We start from the raw sequence: 22,649 nt of genomic DNA, 5'->3' as shown, positions 1-22,649 counted from the left end.
TCTCTCTCTGTCGCGCTGTCTCTCTCTGACTCTCAAAAAAAAAATAAATACAAAACAAAAAAAATCTAAAAAAAAGATATATATCCCAATGTGTATCAATACACACACGCGCGTGCGCATACACACACACACATACATTAACATGATAAAATTATAAAATGTCTCTAATAAATTGTATTATTAAGAGAAAAATTAACCAATTATTTTCAGTGGGAAAAGAGGGCAGCTTCAAATGAACAATAGCAAAGTTACTTTTCCTGCTGGGATTTCAATAATAAGCATTTTAAAAATTACCCTAAGTAATGCCATTAATATGTAAACATTATTAAGGAATCACACACTGAGCATAATGAGCAAAATGGCCTTTCATTTCCTGTTGCACCTGCTTGGAGCTCCTTGCCCATTGTTAGCCTGTTAGTCACACTTGGCTGTGAAAACATAAAGGCAACTTTTCCCCCTACCTGTGGTGCTAATAATAGATTTCTGCTAGGGTTGTCTCCATACAACTGAAGCTAAAATCAAAATCAGAATGATGTTGCAGACTGGCTTCTCTAATAAAGCTGAGGCATTGTATCCAACTTAGCTCATGTAGGCATCTTCCTCACAATGTCTACTAGGTCTGTATTTAATACATGTGACCTGTGTTTACATGCATATATTATGAAGAGACATTGTGAGCTCAAAGGCCCTTGGGGGAAAATTAGAAATAGATGCCCTCAGGTGCCTGGGTGGCTTCGTCGGTTAAGCGTCCAACTTCAGCTCAAGTTGGTGGGTTCCAGACCCTTGTTGGGTGGGCTCTGTGCTGACAGTGTGGAGCCTATTTGGGATTCTCTCTTTCTTTCTCTCCCCTTCTGTCTGCCCCTCCCTGACTCATGCTTTCTCTCTCTCAAAATAAATACAGTTAAAAAAAGAAAAAGAAAAAATAAATAGATGCTTCCCCCCCACCCCCCGCCATCCGTCAGAAAATTGTGTGCTGCCATTAGAACATGGCATATTACTGCCACCTGCTGGGAAGTTGTGGTAAAAGTGCAAATCTATAGTATCTAGAAAGTGAATTGGTATCACTTGGAATTTTGCAGTGTACAACCTGAACAGCATATGGGACAGCCTCGAATTACTAGACAGCTGGTTAGCAAAATGGCCAAGAGTATGGGTTCTGAAACCCATATGCAGTAACCCAGTTGCCTGGGTTGAATCTCTAGCTCTGACCATTCCTATATAGTGACCATGGACATGTGATATAACTTCTTATATCCATTTCTTAATCTATAAATGGGAATAATCATAATACCTCCTTTATGAGATAGAAGTAACGATTAAGCATATCAACGTATGTAAAAAACTCTCAGAGTGGGGATGCCTGGCTGGCTCAGTCGGTAGAGTGCACAACTCTTTAGTCAGAGTCATTAGCTCAAACCACACATTGGGCATGGAGCCTACTAAAAAAAGAAAAAAAAAAGCTCTTGGGACTGTACCCAGCCCAGGGTGAGTGCCATATGAGTATTTGGTGCCATACTGGTTTTTTTTTTTTTTTTTTTTTTTTTTTTTTTTTTTTNTATTTCTAGGAGAGAAAGAGACAGCATGAGCAGGGGAGGGTCAGAGAGAGAGGGAGACACAGACTCTGAAATAGGCCCCAGGCTCTGAGCTGGCAGTCAGCACAGAGCCCGACGTGGGGCTCGAACCCACGAACCGCGAGATCATGACCTAAGCGAAAGTCGGACGCTTAACCGACTAAGCCACCCAGGCGCCCCATACTGTTTTAAAATTTATTTAACAAATCACTTGTGAAGTGGTTGTGAAGTGGCAGGCACATTTCTAAGTCTCCACAAATATCAACCCTTTTGATCCCCATAACAACCCTCTTGGGACAGGTAACAGCATATGTAGAGGGCTAACTGCAATGTCACAAAATGGAATACAGGAGGGTCTAAATTCCGATAGGTGCTTGCCAACATCACATACCCCTCTCTAGGACATAACTGGGACTTCCACATGTCAGGGGGATTCCTATTGCCTCTCAAAGAAGGGATGAAGACTTGTGAATGGTAAGAGGGTTTCAAGCTTCTCATTCTCTCCATAGGCTCGAAGGCTGGGGGTGGATGCTGTGTGGGATTGAGTGTGAGGGTGAACAGAAGGCAGGAGAAACTGCCAGAAACAGCTTCTTCGGAGTCTAGCCTGGGATTCAGCAAATAGAGGCCTAGAAGTAACACACCATTCAGCACCACGGAAAGCTCCTGAGAGGGCAGAGGGAGCCTACCCAGTCTTTGGGTCCACCCACTGTGTGCCAGTCCTGGCCCTTTCTATAGGCTCCGCCCAGATTTAAAGATCCTTCGTACTGTTTTAAGAGGTGAAGGAGGCCTGGGCAGGGATCCACGCCAGTATCCAGAGTTATCATTACACACTGATTCCCCCACAGAGACGCAGGACGGCCTGGTGGGGAAAAGGATTTTATTGGGATGTTAGTGGGGAGCACATGGGAGGGTGAATTCTAGGGAACAACAGACACTGGTACCAAGCTGGTGGTCACCTCAAGGAACAATAAATAAACTGACAAAATAAATTAAGGTGAGGAGGTCCCAAGCAGGGAGGCAGCTGGGAATACCTGGGGATTTCTTGGGGATGGAATTTGGAATTGGAAAGGGGAAATAAGAATTTCCAGTCCCCTCACAAAGAGTGTGAAATGAAAAATTTTGAGATCCCTCCCCCAGGCTGGGAGTTGGGGTTCTGGGGTTCCAGGAAGAGAGAAGGTCTGGGCTCAGCCAAAGGGGTGAAGAGGGCTGGTTCAGGGTCGTTCCTCCAGGAAGCGGTAGGTGGGGTTCTCATAGCCATGACGCTGCAGTTCACGCAGCTGCTGCTCCTCCAGGGTCAGCATAGGGTCCACCTGCAGTGGGGGCGGGGAAGAATAGAGGGGCATAGGGACCTGGCCGCAGACAGCTCCCCCATGCCCAGGCTCTGGAACTCCTTCCCCATACCATGTCTTTGTGTCTCTCACCTCCACCACTCCATGGCTGATAGCCCCATAGGGCTTCTTCCTGCGCAAGAGCAGGAGGGAGAGGACGATCAGGGAGCCCCCACCTGCTCCCATGATCAGCAGACCAGACACGGCCTCTCGGGACACACCTGTCCCAGCTGGTGCCTGCATGGAGAGGACATGGGGTAGGGGCCATCTCTGAGGCTCACCAGGGCCCTGTGTGGCTTTGGGAGTCACAGCCTAGCCACTGACTTCTGACCTCTCCCCCTAGGTACCCAGAATAGTCCTTCTCTTACCAGCTCATCTCTCTGAATCTCCGATGAGTGGAAAGGAAAACCCCTTGGAACAGACACATTCACCTGGGGGAGCAGGAGGTGTCAGGGACTCAGGAGTCTGGGCACCAGCCTCCTCCTCCCCTGGGTCCCAATTGGGCATCCCCAGCCTTCTTCTCCCTTAGGACCCCGAAGTCCATGTCCTCAATCCCTTCTTCCCTCAGACCAAAGAATCCAAACCCCTAACACCCTCCTCCTTCAGACCTAGGAGTCCAGGACCCCTCTCCCATCCACCCGCAGCATCCACAGGTCTCACTTACCTTTCGTTCATACTGCTCCAGGGGGGACATCTTCTCTTTCCCAGAGGATGCAGCGTCTTGTTCTGTGGACCCTAACCCAAGTCCTATCTCATTTCTGAGAGCTGAGAATGGTGCTACCCTTGCCTGAGGAGGCAGTCAGAAGGGGCACCGGACTCTACTCCAGCAGGTCTGGAGTTCCCAGTGTATGGACCCTTTTTCATTCTGGGCTCAGGGACTAGCGGGATTTGGTGGCTGACGTGCATTCTGGGAGGTACTCACCTTTTGGAAGGGCCATGGGGGTGTCTGCTGGCAGTCAGAAGAGGCAAGACGGGAGGAACAGTGAAGAAACGAAGGCATCATGAAGGAAAGGGTGGAGACACACCCTCCCCGCCAAGGCAGAAGGATCAAGGATCATACAGAGGCTTCCACAGCCTTAGACCTCCATTCCTCTCCTCTCCTCTCCCACTCACTGTGGTGGCTAAGATACCCCCAAAACTTTAAGGGATTAAGATTGAGGCTGGGTGCCTGTCCCCCAAAGTCTAGGGTTATCTACATTTGGGTTAACTTACCATCCTTGGAATCCAGAGGCTGCAGCCCACCCTTGTCCTCACTGCTGCCCCCTGGGGCGGGGGCCTCCAATTCATTGGGACCCAGGTGTTCAGAATGGAGAAGCTCCTCTGAGGGGAACATGCAGAAAGGGGGTCGACATCATGACCCCCACAGGAATGCCACAAAACAAAACTAGGTGAATAAATGGCACCCTAACAGTAGAGTGATTGGGGGTAGCCATATGTTGATATGGGGAAAGTGGGGAGCTAGATGAAGGCACCCCTGGCAGGGAGGATGGAGGTTGAAGTTTCAAAAGAGAATGGCCTCTTTTTTAAAAAAAATGTTTCTTTATTTATTTTGAGAGAGAGAGGGAGAGAAAGAGCGTGAGTGGAGGAGGGGTATATATAGAGAGAGAATCCCAAGCAGGCTCCACACTGTCAGTGCAGAGCCTGATGCAGGGCTCGATCCTACAAACCTTGAGATCATGACCTGAGCTAAAATCAAGAGTCATACACTTAAATGACTGAGCCACCCATGCACCCCAAGACTGGCCTCTTTAAAACACAGGGTTACGTTTGGGACATCCAGTAGGAAGTCGCAATAGATCTGGGGGCTTTGATAGATCATACTTTTTGGTGCTCATGTTCTCATGCAGGTCCCTCCCTTTGAATCTGGACTGAGTTTTGTCACTTGCTTTAACCAATAGAAGGTGGGCCCCTGCCTTAAGAAGACGTTGCAGCTTTCACTTTCATGCTTTGGGGAGCCTGAACTACTGTGTAGGAAGTCCAGGTACCCTGATGAGACCATGTGGAGGGGCTCCATGGATAAGAGACCCTGAGCTGACATGGAGAGGAAGAGACGCCCATTTGTGCCAGAGTCCCATCCCCTAGCTGACCTGCTAGCCAAGTGTAGCCACATACTTGACTGCTGTCAAGGCTAGCAGAAGAAGCACCTGGCAGAACCCAGACTGGACGGCAGAATCATGAGCAAAGAAAATGGTTGTCTTTAAGGCCACCATGTTCTGGAGTTTGTTACACAGGAATAAATAACTGAAATGGTGGAAGGGGGAAGAAAAGGTTGGGGGTCCAGACCTGGCTTTACAGATCTGGAAAGGGAACCAGGGGTCACAGGCACTCACGGATCTGGGGCCGCAGCTCCTGAGCCAGGCGGGGGTTCTGGTCAAGCAATCCCAGGCTCTGATTCATCCTTTCCTCAATTACTTGAAGGTGGGTCTGCACCTATGGGGAAGGAGAATGAAGGATGAACTGGGCAGTAGGCAGTTCTCTAGCCTACTGCCTAGAGATGGGGAACTGAGACAGAGTGAAGAAGGAAGGTCAATAGTGTCCAAGGGAAAAAAATAGCATATATAATGTGGACAGGAAAGATGGTACAAAGGCCAGGAATTGGGCCAGAGGAGGAAGGAAACTAGAGGTGAAGTAGAATAAATAAAAAGAAAAGGAAAAGATGTATAGGAGACAGGAAGTGAAAGGCTTGGAAAAGGAAGGCAGAAAGAAAAAGGAGTGGTCATTAGGAAAAATGCACAAGAGACAATGTATGTATAAGATACAAGGAACATGGCATAGAGGATAGGAAGTGGAGGTAAGTGGGTAGGAGGAGCAGAAGGTAGGGTCTGAGGAATAGAAAGTAAGGTTTCATGGATTATAGAGAAGGAAGTAGGATTAGAGAGTCATATAAAATGATGTCTTTCTTTTCTTCTTTTTTGTTTAATTTTTTAAAATTTTTATGTTTGTTTATATTTTGAGAGAGAGAGAGAGCATGCATGAGTTAGAGGAGGGCAGAGAGACAGAGAGGGAGACGCAGAATCCGAAGCAGCTCCAGGCTCTGAGCTGTCAGCACAGAGTCTGATGCGGGGCTTGAACTCATGAGCTGTGAGATCATGACCTGAGCCAAAGTCAGACACTCAACTGACTGAGCCACCCAGGCACCCCCTGTTTAATGTTTCTTTATTTATTAATTTTTGAGAGAGCATAAGCAGGGGAAGGGCAGACACACACACACACACACACACACACACACACACACACAGAATCTGAAGAAGGCTCCAGGCTCCAAGCTGTCAGCATAGAACCCGACGCAGGGCTTGAACTCATGAATCGTGAGATCATGATCTGAGCTGAAGTTGGATGCTTAACCAACTGAGCCACCCAGCGCCCCAGAAATGATATCTTTTGAGGGCAAGACATGGAATTCAAGAGCACGGATTGGAATGGAGAACATCCAAATACTAGGAACCGGGATCTGAGGGCACAGAATAGCAGTTGCGTGGAAAACAGGTGGGGTTAGGGAAGAAGGAGAGCTGAGGGACGGGAACAGGGTTAAAGGCACTGGAGGGAGATTCTGGGAAAGGAAGTAGGAATCCAAGGGACAAGAAGGGGGTCAAAGGCACAGAGTGGGAGTGGGGGTAAAGGGCAACTTTCCAGGGTCAGGAAGTAGGGACCCAAGGGGCTGGAAAGGGCCCCAAGGCTCAGGACGGGGGCAGGGACGAGCTTGCCAGGGATAAGCAGAGGCCAAAGGGACAGAAAGAGGGTCTGAGGGGCGGGGTCCCGGAGACTGGGGTCTGAGGGATAACAGCGTGTATGGGAGCGGGGAGCATCTGAGCACCTGGAAGCGCATCTGCTGGGCCTTCTCAGGATCCACGGCAGCCACGTGCTGGTAGTGCCTCAGCGTGTGCCTTTGTTCCTTCTGCTCTGCACGCAGGTAACGCCTCAGGGCCAGCAGGACGCGCTCTGCCTGTGGGAGAGACGAAGGCTGCCCAGGCCTGCCCCACTCCTTTTCACCCCCTGCCCCCTGCCCCGCCCCCGGCTCCCACACCTGAGGCGGATCCCCCTGCAGTGCTGCCAGGAAACCTTCCAAGGCTGCCCGGCGCTGGTCGTTGATGAGGGCGATGACTCGGGTAGCATGGGTCTCCACCAGGCGCTGTCGCTCACCAGACACCTGCTCCTCCAGGGTCTGCAGAATGGACTGGAAGTGCTGGCAAGGGGGTGAGCACAGGGCCAGGAGAGGTGAAGACGGGTGAAAGTCCAGGTCAAAGGCACTCTGGAAAGGCAGGGCTGTAGGGCCACGTGGCAGAGGGTGGTCTAGGCGTGAGCAGAATCAACTGTAGGGTGGGGCCAGATCATAGGGCTGGGCTGAAGGGGTGGGGATACAGGACCAGGCAGGGAGCAGGCAGGACCAGGCCAACTGGGAGCTGACCTGAGGAGGTAAACTGTACTGAGTGGGAACAATCTAGGAACTGCGGTGGCTCATGTTCTGGTGAAATCTTTTCCAAATATTCTAAGAAAGGCTCTAGGGCCAGGGCGGGCAACTGGAGACGGTTGTGCCTAAATAGGACCTAGGAGCAAGAGTCCTAGGAGCACCTAAGAATCAGGGAATGGGGCTAATCTGAGGGGTGGGGGTGGGGCATCTAGAGGTGATCAGTGAGTCATGAGGCTGGGCCTGCTGAGGAGGGACTGAGTGAAAGTCAGATTAGAGGGGTGGGCTCAGAGTCAGGGCACGGGGCTTAATAGGCATGTGAATGAATCAAGGATGCCGAGAAGGACCAGGCTGCATCTTGCCGGGGCTCAATTTGGGAGATGACCACAGAGCCTGCCCTGAGAGGTAAGGCTCAAGTCAGGATCAAGGCAAAACACGGCCAGTCTGAAGAGGAGGGAGATGTCAGGTCAGACACAGGCCAAGAGAGGTGGGGTCAAATGGAGGGGCGGGGCCAGGAGAGGCCAATATAAGTAGGAAGGGGTGAGACTGGATGAGGTGGGACCAGGCCTGGACCAGGCCGGAGACCAGACCAGGTGTGTCCCAGGTAGTGGACAGGCAAAAGTAGGACCCGGCGGAAAGTGTCCTACCTCGTTCAGGGCCTGTCTGTCAGCTTTTGGCAGGTTCTTGGACTGGTTGTCTGCCATGGCCCATTCACGCATCACCTAGGGGCAAGAGGAACTTCAGGATACTGGAATCCACCCTGCTCCCCCCAGTGAGTCCCCCAATCCCTCTTCCAGACTTTGGAGGCTCCAGATCCCCTGAGTCCCACTTACTCTTGAGTTCACAAGAGGTAAGGCTCTGAAGGAATGTAAGTGGAAGAATACAGTACACCAGAGTTTCCATAGAATCTGGTGGCATCTCAGTGGGATTCCAGGTGGGTCAAGGATCCCTGGTCATCCTAGAGGCAGTGTTGAGGATTAGGGGTTGGTGGGGGCTTGGGGCGTCTTTGGAAGTAGTCTCAATGTGCCTCTGAGGAAATTCCTGGTATTCAGGGAGTTCTGTGTTGTGGGAAATCCTGGCGCCCCAGTACCATCACCTCATTAATCTGGCGCATCCTACGTTCCTCCAGGTCCATCTTGGCCCGCAGGAACCCCTCATGCTCGCTGATTTCTCCAGGCATGCCGAAGTACACGTCCACACCATCTGTGGGCCTTGGGGTGGTGGTCACTGCAAGGCCAGGAACCGGGGAATCAGTCTGAGGCCCATCTCCAGGTTACCCTCCCTTCCTGGAGAACTACATTTCCCAGAGCACACTGGAGACCACCATGTGTCCGCTTAACCACAGATGCTGCAGGGCATCATGAGAGCTATAGTTCTGAACTGCACGTGTTCTTGAGAAGCTTAGAAATCCATTATACCATCCTTCAAGCTTCCCCAAAATAATCCTTAGGAACTACCAGATGGCTCCTCCACCCTGAGGCACCCCTAAACCACCCTCACTCACCCTTTGCATTCTGTACAGGACAGCCCTTCCACCTCTTCTTTACTCAAAGTTACTCCCATCCCTTCCATTCCCCACAGTTGGGTCTCTCCCCAACAGGCCCCTCCCAAAAACGTCTCTACACCAAGGCTCCCTCAAATCATCCTCCCCCCAGGGTAGAGGGAACTAAGAGTTCCGAGACTGTCTCACCTTTGCTGACCCCTGCAGGGCTAGGGGAACTTGAGGGCGGGACTCTTTCCTCCTCTTCTTCCTCTTCAGCTCGTGGGGGTTCCACGAAGTAATCGTCTACTGGCTGTAGGAAGGATTCCTCTTCTTCCTCGTCCTCACCCCCCTCTACTCTGCCCCCTAGGGGCCAGGACCGGGTGGAGGGGTCACTGAGGGAACAGAAGACTTGAGGCAGTGAGAATATGACCGACCCAGGCCCCCAGGCTTCCATTTCCTGCCTCAGGAGCCTTAGGATGGGCATGGAGGGCTCCCTCCCACTCACCCAGCTGCTGTCCCAGATGGATCAGGGGTGACCGGAGGGGGGCAGCACACATACTCCACACCTCGGAACCGATCTGTGCCACAGGGCAAAAGCATGCCCGAGCCATGCAGGATGAGGCCCTGGGAACTGCATGCCTGCGGGAAGAGTAGGCCCAGATGCCAGGATTGTGGGCGGGGAGAGGGTAGAGAGGGAGCCTGGATGCCTGGGTCTTGAGGGCTGATGGGACTGGGGGCCTGGGTTTCTGATTCTGTCCCAGTAGGTAGAGGGGGCTGAGGCCCAGAGTCAGATTCGGGGATGGGGGGGAGGGTGGTTGTTAAGGGACTGGACTCCTGGGTTAGGGAGTGAGAATGGATAGGTCAGAGTCCTGACCTCCTGAGCCTCCTGATGCCTCCGGGTTGAACTCTCACACTGGTCCATGCGCTCCTGATGCAAGAACCGGCAGCCTTCAGGCACCAGCAGGGCCTCGCTCACAAATTCACCTGCTGCAGAGTGGGGGCACCGGAGTGAGGCCTTCCCACAGACACTATCCCCACCCTCTTCAAAATCCAGACATTTTATCCTCAGGTTTCTCTGCCCCGCTCTGGACCCAGGCATGCATCCAGCTCCCTAATGTGAGCCTGAGACCAGGCAGGGCCCAGAATCTCACCCCAGGGAAACCCCCACTTCTGTTCCCTGCCCCCAGCCTGAGACTCACGCAGGCATCGGAATGGCACAACCTGGTGGTGGGGGTGGGCACAGCGGCCACCTCGAGCACCCCCGCACCAGCGCTCCATGGGGATGGCCTGCATCGCCTGTTCCACACGTGCAATCTGCAGCTCCGGGTACATCTGGGGGCAGCGGGTGAGGGCGATCAGCCCACAGCCTCGCCCCCTGCCAGCTGTGCTTCTCCCCTGGCCAAGTCCCTTTTCAAGGCTCTAGTGATCTGCCTAGGCTCTGCTTCTCCGTAGACTCGGTAGCTAGGCCAGCAGGCTCCTTGGTCACGTCCCCAGTTGCTCTCCCTCAGAAGTCCCGCCATCTGCCCAGAAACTCAATCTCCATAAACCCACCTCTCTTCTGGTCACCTCTGTCCCCTCCTCCCTTAAGCCTCATCTTTTTCTCTGGCCTCTCAGGAAGCATCCCTTCTCTGAATTAGAATTGCCTTTTCATAGCTACACCTCCTAGCTTTCCACTCTCTCATTGGGCTCCTTTCTCGCAGGTCCAAAAGGTCTTTTTTCTTAGTCCCATCTCTCCTTTGGCCACGTCCACCGATGCCCCTACTCCTTAAGCCACCCACCACAGATTGCTAAACTCAGTCTCTTCACTGGATAGAGGCCTTGGCTGGCCCTCTTTGCACAATTCTCCTTTCCTGACCTAGTTTCTCAAAAACAGGTCCTGCCCTACCCTAAAATCGCCTTTTCCTCAGCCACGCCCCTTAGCTTCTCCTGCCTACTTAGATCCCTCATTCTCCTTGGAGCCTGGCTTTTGCACGACTAGCTTCTTTTGGGCTACCCTGACAGTAGTTGACTGCTGACTGCTGACCACGCCCCTCCCAGCAGGTCCCGCCCACCTGTCTGCAGTATTCCAGCACGCGTTGCGGGTCCCGGAGACAGCGTCGTGAGCGCTGTTGGTCTGGTTCCCAGCGGCCGGTGCGCAGGTCCCGGTGAAGGGTTAGGTGCCCGCATAGTCCAGCCACCTGGGCCGACCCTGGGGCCTGGGGGTCAGGTCAGAGGGGTCAGAGAGGGCCCTGGACGCTGGTAGGTGTGTCCCCCAGACCTTTGCTCCTTAGGACCCGGAAGTTCAGAACCCCAGCACCAGCCCCCTCCACCAAGCACCACGCACCCCCCTCCTAAGAGGTACTGTTCCCGGGGAAGCAGCTCCCACAGGGCGGGGGCGCCCCAGCTCTCCCGTTGCTATGGCGACCCAGGTCCCCTGAGAGGCTCGCGGCCTTGTTGCCGCGGAGACAGGCTCCGCCCCCACCCCGGCGCAGCCGCACTGGAGCCCGAAGGGGTTAAAACTGAATCGCGGGGGAGGAGGCCAGAACCCTGGCGTCCTGGCCCCTCCTCCCACCATCCCTAGCTCAGGGTCCCATTCTCCAGTGCAAAGACGGCAAGGCCTGGCTTCAGGGCCCTGCAGGCCTGGACACCAAGTCGTTTGAGGGTTGGACAGCTACATTCTGGGTCGGGGTCGGTGGCTGAAGACCTAGACTTTTGGGTTCTGTGAGGCTGCGGGGGCCTCCAATGGGTCCAGAGGATGCAAGGGGCCAAGATTCTTGGATCCAGGTGTCTTACTGTCTGGTGGGTCCCATGTTCAGGTGGGAAGGGTTGGGGCTGACTCACCTAGGTCGAGAGGGTCTGAGGGGGTTGGACTTTGGGGACCAGGGGCTCTGGAAAAGCCAGTTCCTAACCTAGGAGCGGGAGGCATCTGAGAGGACAGAAGATGGGGGAGTTGGGGCCTGAAGTCCTGGGTTCACGAATGCCTAGTGCCGTTAGGGGCGTATGGGGGCCGACCACTTGTCTGGAAAGACCGCTTTCTGCCCTGGACGTGTCCGCGTCCGGGTCCAAGGCCCGGTCCCGCCCCTTCCCCCATCCCCCAGGACCCGGCCGGGCCTCACCTCGGCCGCGCCGGGGCTCCCACCGGCCAGGCTCCCGATGGCGAGCTGCGCGCGCAGAAGCAGCAGCAATAGTGACAGCAACAGCGGCAGCGGCGGCGGGCCCCTGTGGCGGCCCAGACCGCGAGCGGCAGGGCTGGTGGGCCCCATGTCCCGGCCCTCGCGCCCTCACGTCCCCTGCACTCCGGCCCGGCCCGGCCCAGCGGTGACAGGAGCTCCCAGCGCCGCCGCCGCCGCCTCCTCCCGCCGTCCCCGGGCTGCGCCGGCGCCGCCAGCCCCGCCCCACGCCGGCCCCGCCTTCCCAGCCAGGACAATAGCGTGGCAGCTCTGCGCAGAGTGGAGCAGCTCGGGAACCCCGGGTGGGAGGCCGCGCCAGGCCCCCGCCTCCTCGAGATTCCGGGAGTCCCACCCCATGCAAGGGCCTAGCCAGCAGTCTGGGTCATAGGCTCCGCCGTTTTGAGTGCTTCCTCAGGACTCTCACCCCCAGCTTTCTCTTACTTCAGACCCAGACACTCACAAATCAGCCTCCTTCTCTTCCAGGCATGCCAGTATTGGAGACCTCCCCCATCCCCGAACAGATTCCTCATTCCTCTCCTGAGGTCCCAGGAATACAGGCCTCTGAAATTTCCCTAATCAAGGACGCAGCAGTTGAGATTCGGTGCCCTTCTTCCTCAGATCCAGGAATCTGGGCTGCAGGCCCTTTTTTTTCAGGACCAGAGAACAAGCCCCCGCCCTTTCTCCCTAGGACCAGGGGTCTTGGACTTCTGCTCTGCTTTCCAAGGATCCCAGGTGTCTGGACCTTTAATTCCTAGCTCAAGGACTCATAAGCCAAAGCCTCAGGTCCTTTCTTTAAGGATGACCTGAGTCAGGTACCGAACACCTCAGGACAAGTGTCTCAACCCTATCCTTGCTTTAAGGACTATGGCATTTCTATTTTCTCATCCCTAGCCTCTCCCTCCCCGCCTAATCTTCAGGGCTCACTGCTTTGTCTCCTTAAATAGCTGTAGGATTCTGTCTTCCTCAAGCCAGCTGGGGCAGCCCTTTCATACATGCGCATCTGTGCATGTATGTTTGTGTAGATGTATGTTTAAAAAAACCCTAGAATGCTAAGTGAGGAGCAAAGGGCTGAGAGGTGGCTCAAGGTTGTTCCTGCAGCCACTTCATTGCCTAGGATAGATGATAGGGTAGAGGTAGGGTCTTAGGGCTGATTTAATGGTCCCTTTCCTTGCTGCAGGGTAATAACGCTAGGAGAATCCCCAAGATACATTCACTTAATGACTTTTTTTTTATTAAACATAAATATTCTCATCCCAAGATTCCACACCTGCCCACCCCACCCTACTCTCCTCTCCCCGTGGCAGTTTTCACCCTATCCTCATTCCTTGGATTCAGTTTGTCCAGGAGCCTTAAGGAAGTTGAAAGGAATCAAGATGGTGGCCAACTTGGGTTCCCAGAGAGTAATTAGCCATTTTGGCTGCACTTCTATTGGCCAAGCAAAATGCCCCTCAGGGAGAAACAGGACAGGGCCTGGTCTGGCTCCCGTCTTAATCTGTCCTACGTTGCCTCTTTCTCAGTACAGGTGGTCATCTTGAAATCTCTTCTTTCCTCATCTGGAAACAACTTCCATCCCTCACTCCCATCACTCCCTGTCTCCATCCCTCTACAAAGAGCCATCTGCCATCTCGAGTCTCTTTTACACAGGGGAATAGTCGGTCATACTGGCCATCTTGCTCCCACTTGGGGCATCCCGTTTGACTGAGCTGACTGTACACCAGTGATCCAGACAATTGTAATGATCTTTCTCTCCCCATCAGTGTTCAGTTTTGGAGCGTAAGGTCACCATCTTGTTCTGGTTCCTCAGAAATCAGGACAATCCATTATGGCAAGTTGAAGATTCCAAGACTTCATTTGGAGAGCTGTCACATATGAGTTTGGAGGCGCGGGTGGCTGGGTGTGGGGAAGGCAGCATATGGGAAGGGTGGAGTCCTGGGGGTCAGATCTGGGGGTCCAACGGATGTAGGTTTGATGTAGCTGGTGAAAGCTCGAGGATGGGGTGTGGTGAGATAACCTGCCCGAGCTCTATACAGTCTGCAGGGTGGGACCATGCCTAGGTGTGGGTTGAAGTCATAGAAGGTAGGGGTCCCTGGAGGTCCAAGGGGCGAGGGGGGCGGCAGGAAGAGGCCACCTCCAGGGCCTTCTCCAAGGCTCAGGCTCACACTGACTCCTCGGACCTTGTAGTAACCATTGGTTGGGTCCTGAGGGACAAATGGGATTTGTTAAGGTATGTGAGGCTATACGAGTGGGTGAGGGTCACTAATGTAGACACACACTTAGAGCCAGACGTAGAAAGAGACAAAAAGACAAGAGCAAGCAGAGGCCCAGAGTCAGAGAGATAGACATACAGACTAATAGAAAGACAAAGTGGGACAGAAAAACAGTGACAAGAGATAAAAAGGCAGAAGAAATGGACAGAGGAAGGCAGCAACAGAGGGGTATAGGCCTGCTGAGGGCTGGTGGTGTGGAAGGAGATGCAGCAGGAACAGAAAGATCAAGACCAAGACATTCATTCATTCATCCATTCATCTGCCACCAGCCCCAAGGCTTGATTCTGTGTCATGCTTTATGCTGCTGCTGGACATGTCTATCAAGGGGACAGACTGGGTGCTGCCTTCATGGAGATCCCAGGCCAAAGAGGAAATGGCAAATCACCAGAGTCCACGGGGGTCAGGGGAGTAATGAGGTAAATACGGGCAGATGAGAAGGCTTGATGGGGAAGCACCAACAGGATTTCAGGGCTGAGACGGAAATCCAGGGCAGAGTGGTCCTGGTTGTGGCAGATGGAACACAGACAGAATGATCAGGGCTGTGAGGAGGGAACCATGGGCTTTCTAGAACAAGAAATGTCTGAGCTGAGACCAGAGGAATGAAGGGCATTAGGCAGTATGGGAAGGAAAGTCATGTTGTGTGGTGTTTCAGGCCAATAGAATAGCATATGCTAGGTACAGAGAGGACAGAGAAGGGCTCTGGGCTGGGGACTGAGGTCATTGGAGGCCAAAAGAGGGGACTTCGAAGGAGAGGTAGGTTTGGGAAGAAGCGAGGCCAGTGCAGGAGCTGGGTAGAAGGGGACTGGCAGAGGCATCCAGGAGACCTGAGGCAGGACTGGGATGGGAAAGCACAGGCAGATTGAGCCCTGATGTGGGGATGGGAAAGCACAGGCAGGCCAAGGCTGAGAGATTTGTGGGCATAATCAGCAGGTGAGCAAACAAGCTATGGAGGTGGGTGAAGTGGCCCAGGAGGTAGGAAGAAAGGGTGGAGGGGGCTAGGTCCTAGCTCTGGGGGGCAACAGAGTGAAAAAGAAGGGGGCCAAGCAGGGAGGGAGCTGGAGACTCAGTGAAAGGAACCCACCTCTTCCCAAGACTTACCTTGGTCTCTAGAGCCCCTTCCTCATCCAGAACCAGGTCACTGTGATCCGTGTGCACGATGGGGCCCTGGGGTAGGGTGCTTAGTGAGAGGGAGCACTCAGAGGATCCTCCTGGCCCAGTGCCAGACCCTAACAACTCTCAGCTGGACAGTGGAGGCCAGGCAGGAGGAACCAAGAGCCCCTGGAGCTGGAGTCTGGACTCAAGACAGCAAAAGGCCCTGGGGACATATTTGGTCTATGGGATAACGGGGTCAGGAGCGTATTTGGACTTGGGAGACATGTGAACCCGGGATCACTTATCGGGATGTGGACCCTCTTTGCATTTGAGGGCTCAGTGGGACTGGGAGAACAGTTGGGACTGGGTTCATAATTCTTCTAGAAGCTGAGTCTGGTCTGGGGACCCTGCATCTTACCCGGTCCTCACCACTGCCGGTCTCCTCCTCTTCGGGGCCTCTGGAACTGGAGCCATCACTGCTGCCTGGGATTCGCACCAGGTTCTTTTGCTTGGAGAAAGAGGCTGAGGCCAGGGACAGTAGGAGGCAGAGATAAGTGATGGAGCAGGGTCAGGGCTTGCAGAGGCCAAAGAGCAGGAAGAGAGAGGACTGGGTTGGGTCAGGGGGCTGGGAGCCAATGAGAACCTGGGAGGGTGAGGAGTGTGACCCTGAGGCCAGAGAGGTGGAACTGGGACCAGGTCAAGGCCAGGTCAGTGGAGGGTGGGGAGTGGGGGATGGTGCTGAGGTGGGGCTCAGCCACTGACCCTTGCTATGGCGCCAGCAGCAGAGGGCCACCCCAATGATGACCATAAGAAGAGTCATGGCCGCAGCAGCCGCTCCAGCCACAATCCGCACAGTGGGCAGCAAGTCTATAGGGAGGAGAGGGGGTATTCTGAGGAGGTCAAGCATGAGACCCAGGAGGAACTAGGGAACAGGGACTCAGGGCTTGCTTGCATTGGGGGTCTCTGGATTCAAAGTCCCCAAGTTTGGTGATGCCCAAGTTTGAAGGTACCTTAGCTTTAGGTCCCTTAGGCTGAAGGGCTCATGAGTCTGAGGTTCCACAGGTTTAAACTCCCTGGCTCTAGGGAGTTCTAGAGTTTGAAGGGTTTTTAACTTTGCCATTCTCCATACTTGGAGCCTCCTTTCTTTGGGACACCCAAGTGTGAAGGGGTCTCTCTGTTTAGAATTCTGTATTTGAAGGAATTTACTGTTTTGAGGGTCTCACGATTCAAAGGACTCATAGTTTTGAGGTTCTCAAGATTTGAGAGTGTCCGCATTTGGAGGTCTTTGATTTAGAGACTGGCGTTTTGGGGGTTGGGGATCCTCAGATCTTGAGTCTTCAGGCCCAGGATCTCACCTCTACGCCCCAGACTGACCAGGGCTCCTCCTTCGCCCAACCGGTTCCTGGCACTGCAGTTGAAACCCTGGCTAAAGTCCGACTCCTGGGTCCCCGAAATGTGTAGCACAGTGATCAGGGCTGGGCCCTGTCCCCCGCGGCCTTCCGAGGCTGGGAATGTCTCCACCAGGAACCGACCCTGCGACCCCGCCGCCAGAAAGCCCTCATCCCAAGACCAGACCTGGGGGCACACACAAAAAGGAGGTCATTAAGGAGACTGGAGAGGGAGGGAAGGGCAGACAGGGTGTCGAAGAGTTAGAGGTGATCATAGCAGTTTTGGGGGTCTGGCTGGGAGGACAGGGATAACGTCTGGGCTGATCATGAGAGCGGGTACATTTCCTTACCACGGCATCTGGGGCTGGAGATGCGAAAACTAGACACTGGAGGCGAGCGGGGCCCCTCAGAAAGGCGGGAGCAGAATGCAGGGCGGTCACAATTGGGGGAGCTGTTTCGGAGATAGTGGACCAGTCAGATACAGGCCCTGTCCTCAGAAACGCCAGTTCTCAATAAGGCGGGGCCAAGTCTTGGCACTCTTCACTAACGCCAATCAACCAAGCCACGCCCCTCAACAAACTCCGAGTCCCTCAGAGGCTCGCCTTCGCTAGGTCTGGCTCCAAGCCCCAGGCCCGGTGTTCCAAAAAGCTCGCCCTCTCAAGGCCACGCCCACCCCCGTTTAGAGCTGGCCCCCTTTGCCCACACTCTGTCCCGTCCCAGGTCTGCCAGGTCTTCTAGGAAGTGCCACTTTCTCACCGTTCACAGTCAACCTAGCCTCCGCAGCGCCGCCCCCCAGGCCAGAGCGCCCTGGCTCGGCTCTGCACACGTAGTCGCCTGCATCCTCGGGCCCCACCGACGGAAGGCGCAGCGTGGGCCCAGAGCCCAGCACCTGGGAGAGGGTAGGGGCGTCAGGGACAGGACTTTGAGAGGAAGTCCCGGCCACCGCCAGCCACGGCCACAGGCCCTAGATCGGGTCTCACCTGCGCGTCCCCGCTGCGGGTCCAAGTTACCCGAGGGAGCGGGTTCCCGCGCCAGGCACAGCTGAAGGAAGCGTCTTCCCCTACGTCTACTGACGTGGGCTCCGGCCTCGCCTGCAGAATTGGCCCGACTGTAGGAGAGGAGAGGAAGCGTCACATGGCCGGGGAGGGATGCAACATCAGACCCAGGATCGGCTACTCAGAAACGACACCTTCAAGGGCCCGAGTATAGGCTGCCAGTCCACAATAACTCAGCTAGCACGCGGTGCTACCAAGACCCGGCCCCGCGCCCTCGCTCCGCCCCTGCTCAGCTCCTTGGCACTGACCCAGCACAGCCAATCCCTGCCTACATCCTATTCGGCCCCACCTTCTCCCGCAGCCAGTCGCAGCCACGCCCCCCGTCTGCCCCACTTTGGCCACACCCAGGGCCCCGCCCCCGCTCACACTGCACGTCCAGCGCTGTGCTGCGGTTGGCGCTACCCACTGCGTTGCTGACCTCGCACGACACGGGTTCAGTCAGGAATGAGGCGTCTGCTACAACCTCCAACATTGGTCCGCGGGCCCCGAGCACTGGGGAGCCTCCCTTTGCCCACCTGCAGAGGAAGTGAAGCTGCTTATGTTGTCCCTGCTCCCCAGCCACACCTGCGCAAGTCCCAATCCTAGTCCTCCCTAAACCCTGCTCTGGGCTGAGGAGAGGTGACCTCACCTATAGCCAGTGACAGGAGGTTGGGCTGTTGCTTGGCACAAGAAAGTGACCTTCTCTCCCTCCAGCACACTCTGTGGCTCTGCAGACAGTGTCACCACTGGGGGATCTGTGGAGGTGGGTTAATGGTTAGCAGTGGGCAAGGACCTGGAACACCTCCATGAGCACCTGAGCCCAGGGCCCAGCGTCTCCACCCCAGGAGTTTGGGTCCCCACTCTCCTCTTCCTTTTGAGCTACGAGTCCAAGACTCCAGTTCCCAATTTCCCCAGGGCCCCAGGTCCACAGCCTCCTCTTTCCTCAAACTCTGGAGTCCAGGCCTCAGCCCCCTCTTTTCCCAAGGACCTGGGGGTTGGAGGGCCAATTTTGAACTGCACTCACACTGCAGGCTTAGTGTAATAGCTGTATCCTTCCCTGAGGGCAGGGCCTGGCTCCTGGCCCGGCAGACCAAGGTGGCTCCGTCATCAACGCTGGAAGGAGTCAAGGATAAGATGCTCTCCACTGACCCAGTGGTTCCTTCCTTCAGCAGGGTCTGGAGGTTATGAAAAATAATAATGATTTCATCTTCCCGTTATATTGGGTTTACTTTGCATCAGGCACTTCAAAGCACTTTAATACTCACAATTACCCTATGAAATGAATATTATTGTCCCTATTGTACAGATAAGAAAACTGACGGACAAAGAGGTTAAGTTACCTGAACTCAAGATCAATCAACTAGCAAGTGTCTGAGCCAGGATTCGAACCTGAGTCGTCTGGCTCTGGAATCCTTAGCCTTAATCACATACTAAGGATCCTAAACCTTGAACTTCTTCCCTCCCATGGCCTTTTCTCTTCTGGATAAGCCTGTGGACCCCACATTTCTCTGAATGGGCAAAGACAGCTCAAGGATTTCCATCTGACCTGGTGGAAGGTGGTCCCATCCAGACGGATCCCATTTCGAAACCACAGCAGCTCAGGGGTGGGGCGGGCATCTCCACGGCTCCGACAGGTCAGATTTGCAGGAACTCCAGCAACTAGAGACACAAAGGGGCCGCCCAGTACCTGGGGGGCTTCTGGAGGTACTGTGGGGAGGATTGGGGTCAGAGCTGGATCCTGGGCCCAGAGACCCCACTCTTCCCAGCTCTAACTACCCACCCCTGTGGGCTCCTTGGACTCTGACACTCAGCTAAGCACTGGCTATACCCCTGGGCTTCCCAGGTACAAGTGAGTTGAGTCCTCACCCAGCACATGCAGTTGGGCTGGTCGAGAGCGGAGGCCTGCTTGGGTGGCCTGACATTCATATGATGCTTGATCCTCTAGCTCCACGGGCCTAATGTAAAGGTCGTGCTGGCCACTGGCTGCATTCCCTGATATCCAGTAGCGGGACCACCCTGAAGTTAAGGAAGAGGCAGTCAAACCGTGATTCTGAGTTCCTGGTCCCAGCCTCCTTTCCCAGGCATCCCAGCACCAAAAGTGGGTGCCGAGCCAGAGAGACCCCAACCCTCTCCCATCTAGAGTCATGGCAAACTTGGGGGGGGGAAGTCAGAAGAAAGAAAACAATTGCCATAGAAATCAGATTAGTACTACCTCTGGGGTGAGGAGAAGGCTATGGTAGGAGAAGGGAATAAGAAAGTCTTCTGGGGAGCTGACAAGGGCCATGGGTAGTAGTTACATGAGTGTCTATAACCATTTGGCCAATCTTCCTTTTGTGTTTTCTATGCCTCTCTGCATTTATATAGCATTTCATAATACAAATAAGAATCTCCTACCCCCTAAGGAAGAAGCTAAAACTTCAGTTCTCCCAGATGTTTATCTGAGCCCATCAATTTCCCAAATTTGAAAACACTAAAATAGAAATTTCAGATACAGCCCAAGCCCAGCGCCCCCACCTGGAGCCAACCCCTCCTGAGCAGAGAGAACAGTCTCACCTGGCAGGTCCCTTTCACCCCCCAGAGCCAGCCCATCCTTAGTCCACTGAACCAGCCCCCAGTATTCGCCCAGGGCGCAGGGCAGCCGGGCCTCATCCCCCAGCAGTGCCACCAAGTCATCCGGTTGCTTCAGGAAATGGGGCGACAGGCCTAGGAGAATCGGGGGAAAGGGAGTAGGGTTGAGTTTAGATATGAACTGAGCTCCCTCAGTCGGTACCCAGGAGTCCAGGCTCCCAAAGTTCTCCTCAGGCAGACCTAGGAGTCTGAGCCCCCAGTTCCAACCACCCCAGTAAAGAGGCAGCTGGCAAACAATCCCCCCCCCCAATTCATCCGCCCCTGGAGGTACCTGCATGCCCCCCGAGGCAGAAGAGGAGGACAAGGAGGAGGGGGACCAGCATCCCCAGTGTGTGTCCCCCAAGATTCCGCAGACTTGCTGTTGCACGGGTTCCCTGCTAACTTCTTCCTCAGTAGCACACCTCTCACGACCCTGGACGGAGCTCCCTTTGCGCCCGACTTTTCGCCCCAGGCTAGAGGCCACCCCGTTTCTGGCCTGGGGTTCCCCCTGTCTGCGCAGCGGCAGGCTCTAACACTCTGAAACACAGGCGGGTTCCGCGCCCTCGGTCTCTGAGAGACCGGGGAGGGCCCCGTCCCACTCGCCCCGCCCCCTTGGCGACCCGCCCCTTCCCATTGAGAAACTCCCGCGGCAGAGACTTGGATGAATGGGGGCACGCTGGGCGGGGTCTCTCCGCGGGCGGGTGCCCCAGCCAAATTGGAGTCTGGGAGCCAGAACACCTGGGTCGAAGGATGGCGTCCCGGCTGGGTTGGACACCTGCACCCTGGCAGGCTTGTGGGGGACATGGCGGGGCGGGGGGAGAGTGGAAGAAACTTGCTCAGCCCAGGTCCCTGGAGGGACCGCGCTGAGTGGAAACGAAGCTATAAATGGGAGCCCCTGGGGCTTCCCTAGTTTCCGTGCCCTGGGGAGGCGGGGCCCAGCACCCCCCCCCCCCGTCCCGGGCCTGCGGGTCAGGAAGAGGACACCCGAGTGCCTGGGGGCAACCGGGACCTCTGAGAAGAGGAAGGTGTCCAGCTCTTCTCGTTTCAAAACCCCTCTTCAAAATATCCCTCCGCCTGCCTTGTTACCGCTGCAACCCATAGCACGTCCAAGGATCCAGGAATCCAGGCCCCCAGCCCCTCCCTTCCCGAGACCCCGTAGTCCAGGCTCAGCCCCTCGTCCCACTCCGCTGTGGTTGCTGGGCGACGGCTGCGAGGCGGCGGTGCCCGAGCTGGGGCAGGCGGGGAGGCTGGGAACCGCGCAGCTTGTCCTGACGGCCGCCAGCCGCCCAGCTGGGGCGTTCCCACGCTGCAGGCCGGCCGGTGCGCGGCGCAGCTGGCCGGGCAGGTGGGCGGGACCCTTAGCCGATTGAGTGGGGCCTGGGGGCCTGCGACCCTGGGTGTGGCATTCCTGAGCCTGTAGTAACGGGGGGAGGGGGGCGGGGGGGGGCTACACTCAGGTTCTCTCTTGTTCCTGAGCTCAGACTTGGGCGTCCTCGCATGGCAGGGGGTTGGACTCCAGAATTCTAAGACTGGGCGATCAGACTTCTTTTGACCGACAAGTTAATGGCCTGAACTGCCAGTTTCTGAGGAGCTGGGGACTCAACTAGATCCCCTGCTTGCAGCATGGTGCAGTTGGAAGAGGATGACAGGGGGGTCAGAAAATCTGGTCTTAAGTCTTAGAGTCAGTGGATTAACCACCAATCTCTCCCACCCCCACGCAGGCCCAGGAGGATTTGAAAATCACAGACGGTGAACATCTGCCCTAAGTCCTGTGTGTGTGTTGAGGGGGGAGGGATGGAGGCCTGAACTCCTGGGTCCTTGGGGAGAAGAAGCTGAAGGCCTGGACTCCTGAGTCTGAGAGACTTCTAGGTCCAGGGGCCTGAACTGGCTTCCTTTTGGGGACTCCAGTGCCTGGATTTTGACATAAGATGAGCTTGGAGCCAGGACTGCTGAGTCCTGGGGAGGAAGTCAGGTAGTGAGGCTGTTTTTCCAGACACCTGACATCGCTTCCCCTTCCTGGCTCCCTTGGGCCACAGGCATGGAAAGATGGAGAGCCTGAGGTCCCAGGAGCATCCAGAGAAGGAAAACAGCCAAGGTGGAGGATGGAAGGTTTACGCTAATTAAAGGTCCCAGCAACTGACAGCTTTACGCCCTGGCCCTGAGGGACACCATCTGGTGAGAGGCCCGTAAGACCGAACCTCCAGCTCTGCATCCAGTCAGTGCCCCAGGAGGCGTGGGGGGCAGTTGGGAAAGGGAATGTGGGGGAGGGCAAGGGGTCAGTAATGGGAGGGAAGAAGAAAGACTAGAGGGAACATCAAGTATGGA

At 55.1% G+C, this 22,649-nt stretch overlaps 2 protein-coding genes across 3 annotated transcripts; both read right to left on the bottom strand.

Moving 5' to 3' along the window:
* Window positions 1-2,428: 2,428 nt before the first annotated feature.
* Window positions 2,429-12,094, bottom strand: APLP1 (amyloid beta precursor like protein 1). 2 transcript variants are annotated; one of them, XM_039249743.1, is made up of 17 exons: window positions 11,883-12,094; window positions 10,839-10,982; window positions 9,987-10,119; window positions 9,662-9,774; window positions 9,293-9,426; window positions 8,995-9,179; window positions 8,401-8,531; window positions 7,952-8,026; window positions 6,924-7,082; window positions 6,714-6,842; window positions 5,230-5,329; window positions 4,112-4,219; window positions 3,822-3,848; window positions 3,564-3,634; window positions 3,268-3,330; window positions 2,993-3,136; window positions 2,429-2,881 (listed from the first exon to the last, which is right to left on the bottom strand). In XM_039249743.1, the coding sequence occupies exons 1-17, from the start codon at window positions 12,027-12,029 to the stop codon at window positions 2,783-2,785; spliced, it is 1,962 nt and encodes a 653-aa protein (XP_039105674.1). In that variant the 5' UTR covers window positions 12,030-12,094; the 3' UTR covers window positions 2,429-2,782. The 2 variants fall into 2 exon arrangements, with proteins under 2 accessions (XP_039105674.1, XP_039105675.1); XM_039249744.1 differs by having other exon boundaries at window positions 3,822-3,845.
* A 1,649-nt stretch (window positions 12,095-13,743) lies between these two features.
* On the bottom strand, window positions 13,744-21,128 carry KIRREL2 (kirre like nephrin family adhesion molecule 2). Its single transcript, XM_039249675.1, is given in 17 exon segments — window positions 13,744-14,134; window positions 15,302-15,367; window positions 15,714-15,817; window positions 16,058-16,162; window positions 16,651-16,870; window positions 17,034-17,134; window positions 17,440-17,572; window positions 17,664-17,791; window positions 18,105-18,253; window positions 18,367-18,472; window positions 18,742-18,892; window positions 19,264-19,424; window positions 19,584-19,733; window positions 20,271-20,420; window positions 20,617-20,715; window positions 20,718-21,080; window positions 21,083-21,128. Coding segments are annotated over 17 exon segments (2,568 nt in total). The 3' UTR covers window positions 13,744-13,798.
* Window positions 21,129-22,649: the final 1,521 nt, after the last annotated feature.

The sequence above is a fragment of the Hyaena hyaena genome, unplaced genomic scaffold (assembly GCF_003009895.1).
Source record: "Hyaena hyaena isolate Hyena2069 unplaced genomic scaffold, ASM300989v1 scaffold_345, whole genome shotgun sequence".
Taxonomy (NCBI): Eukaryota; Metazoa; Chordata; class Mammalia; order Carnivora; family Hyaenidae; genus Hyaena; species Hyaena hyaena.
This window is presented reverse-complemented; position numbering and strand designations above follow the sequence as displayed.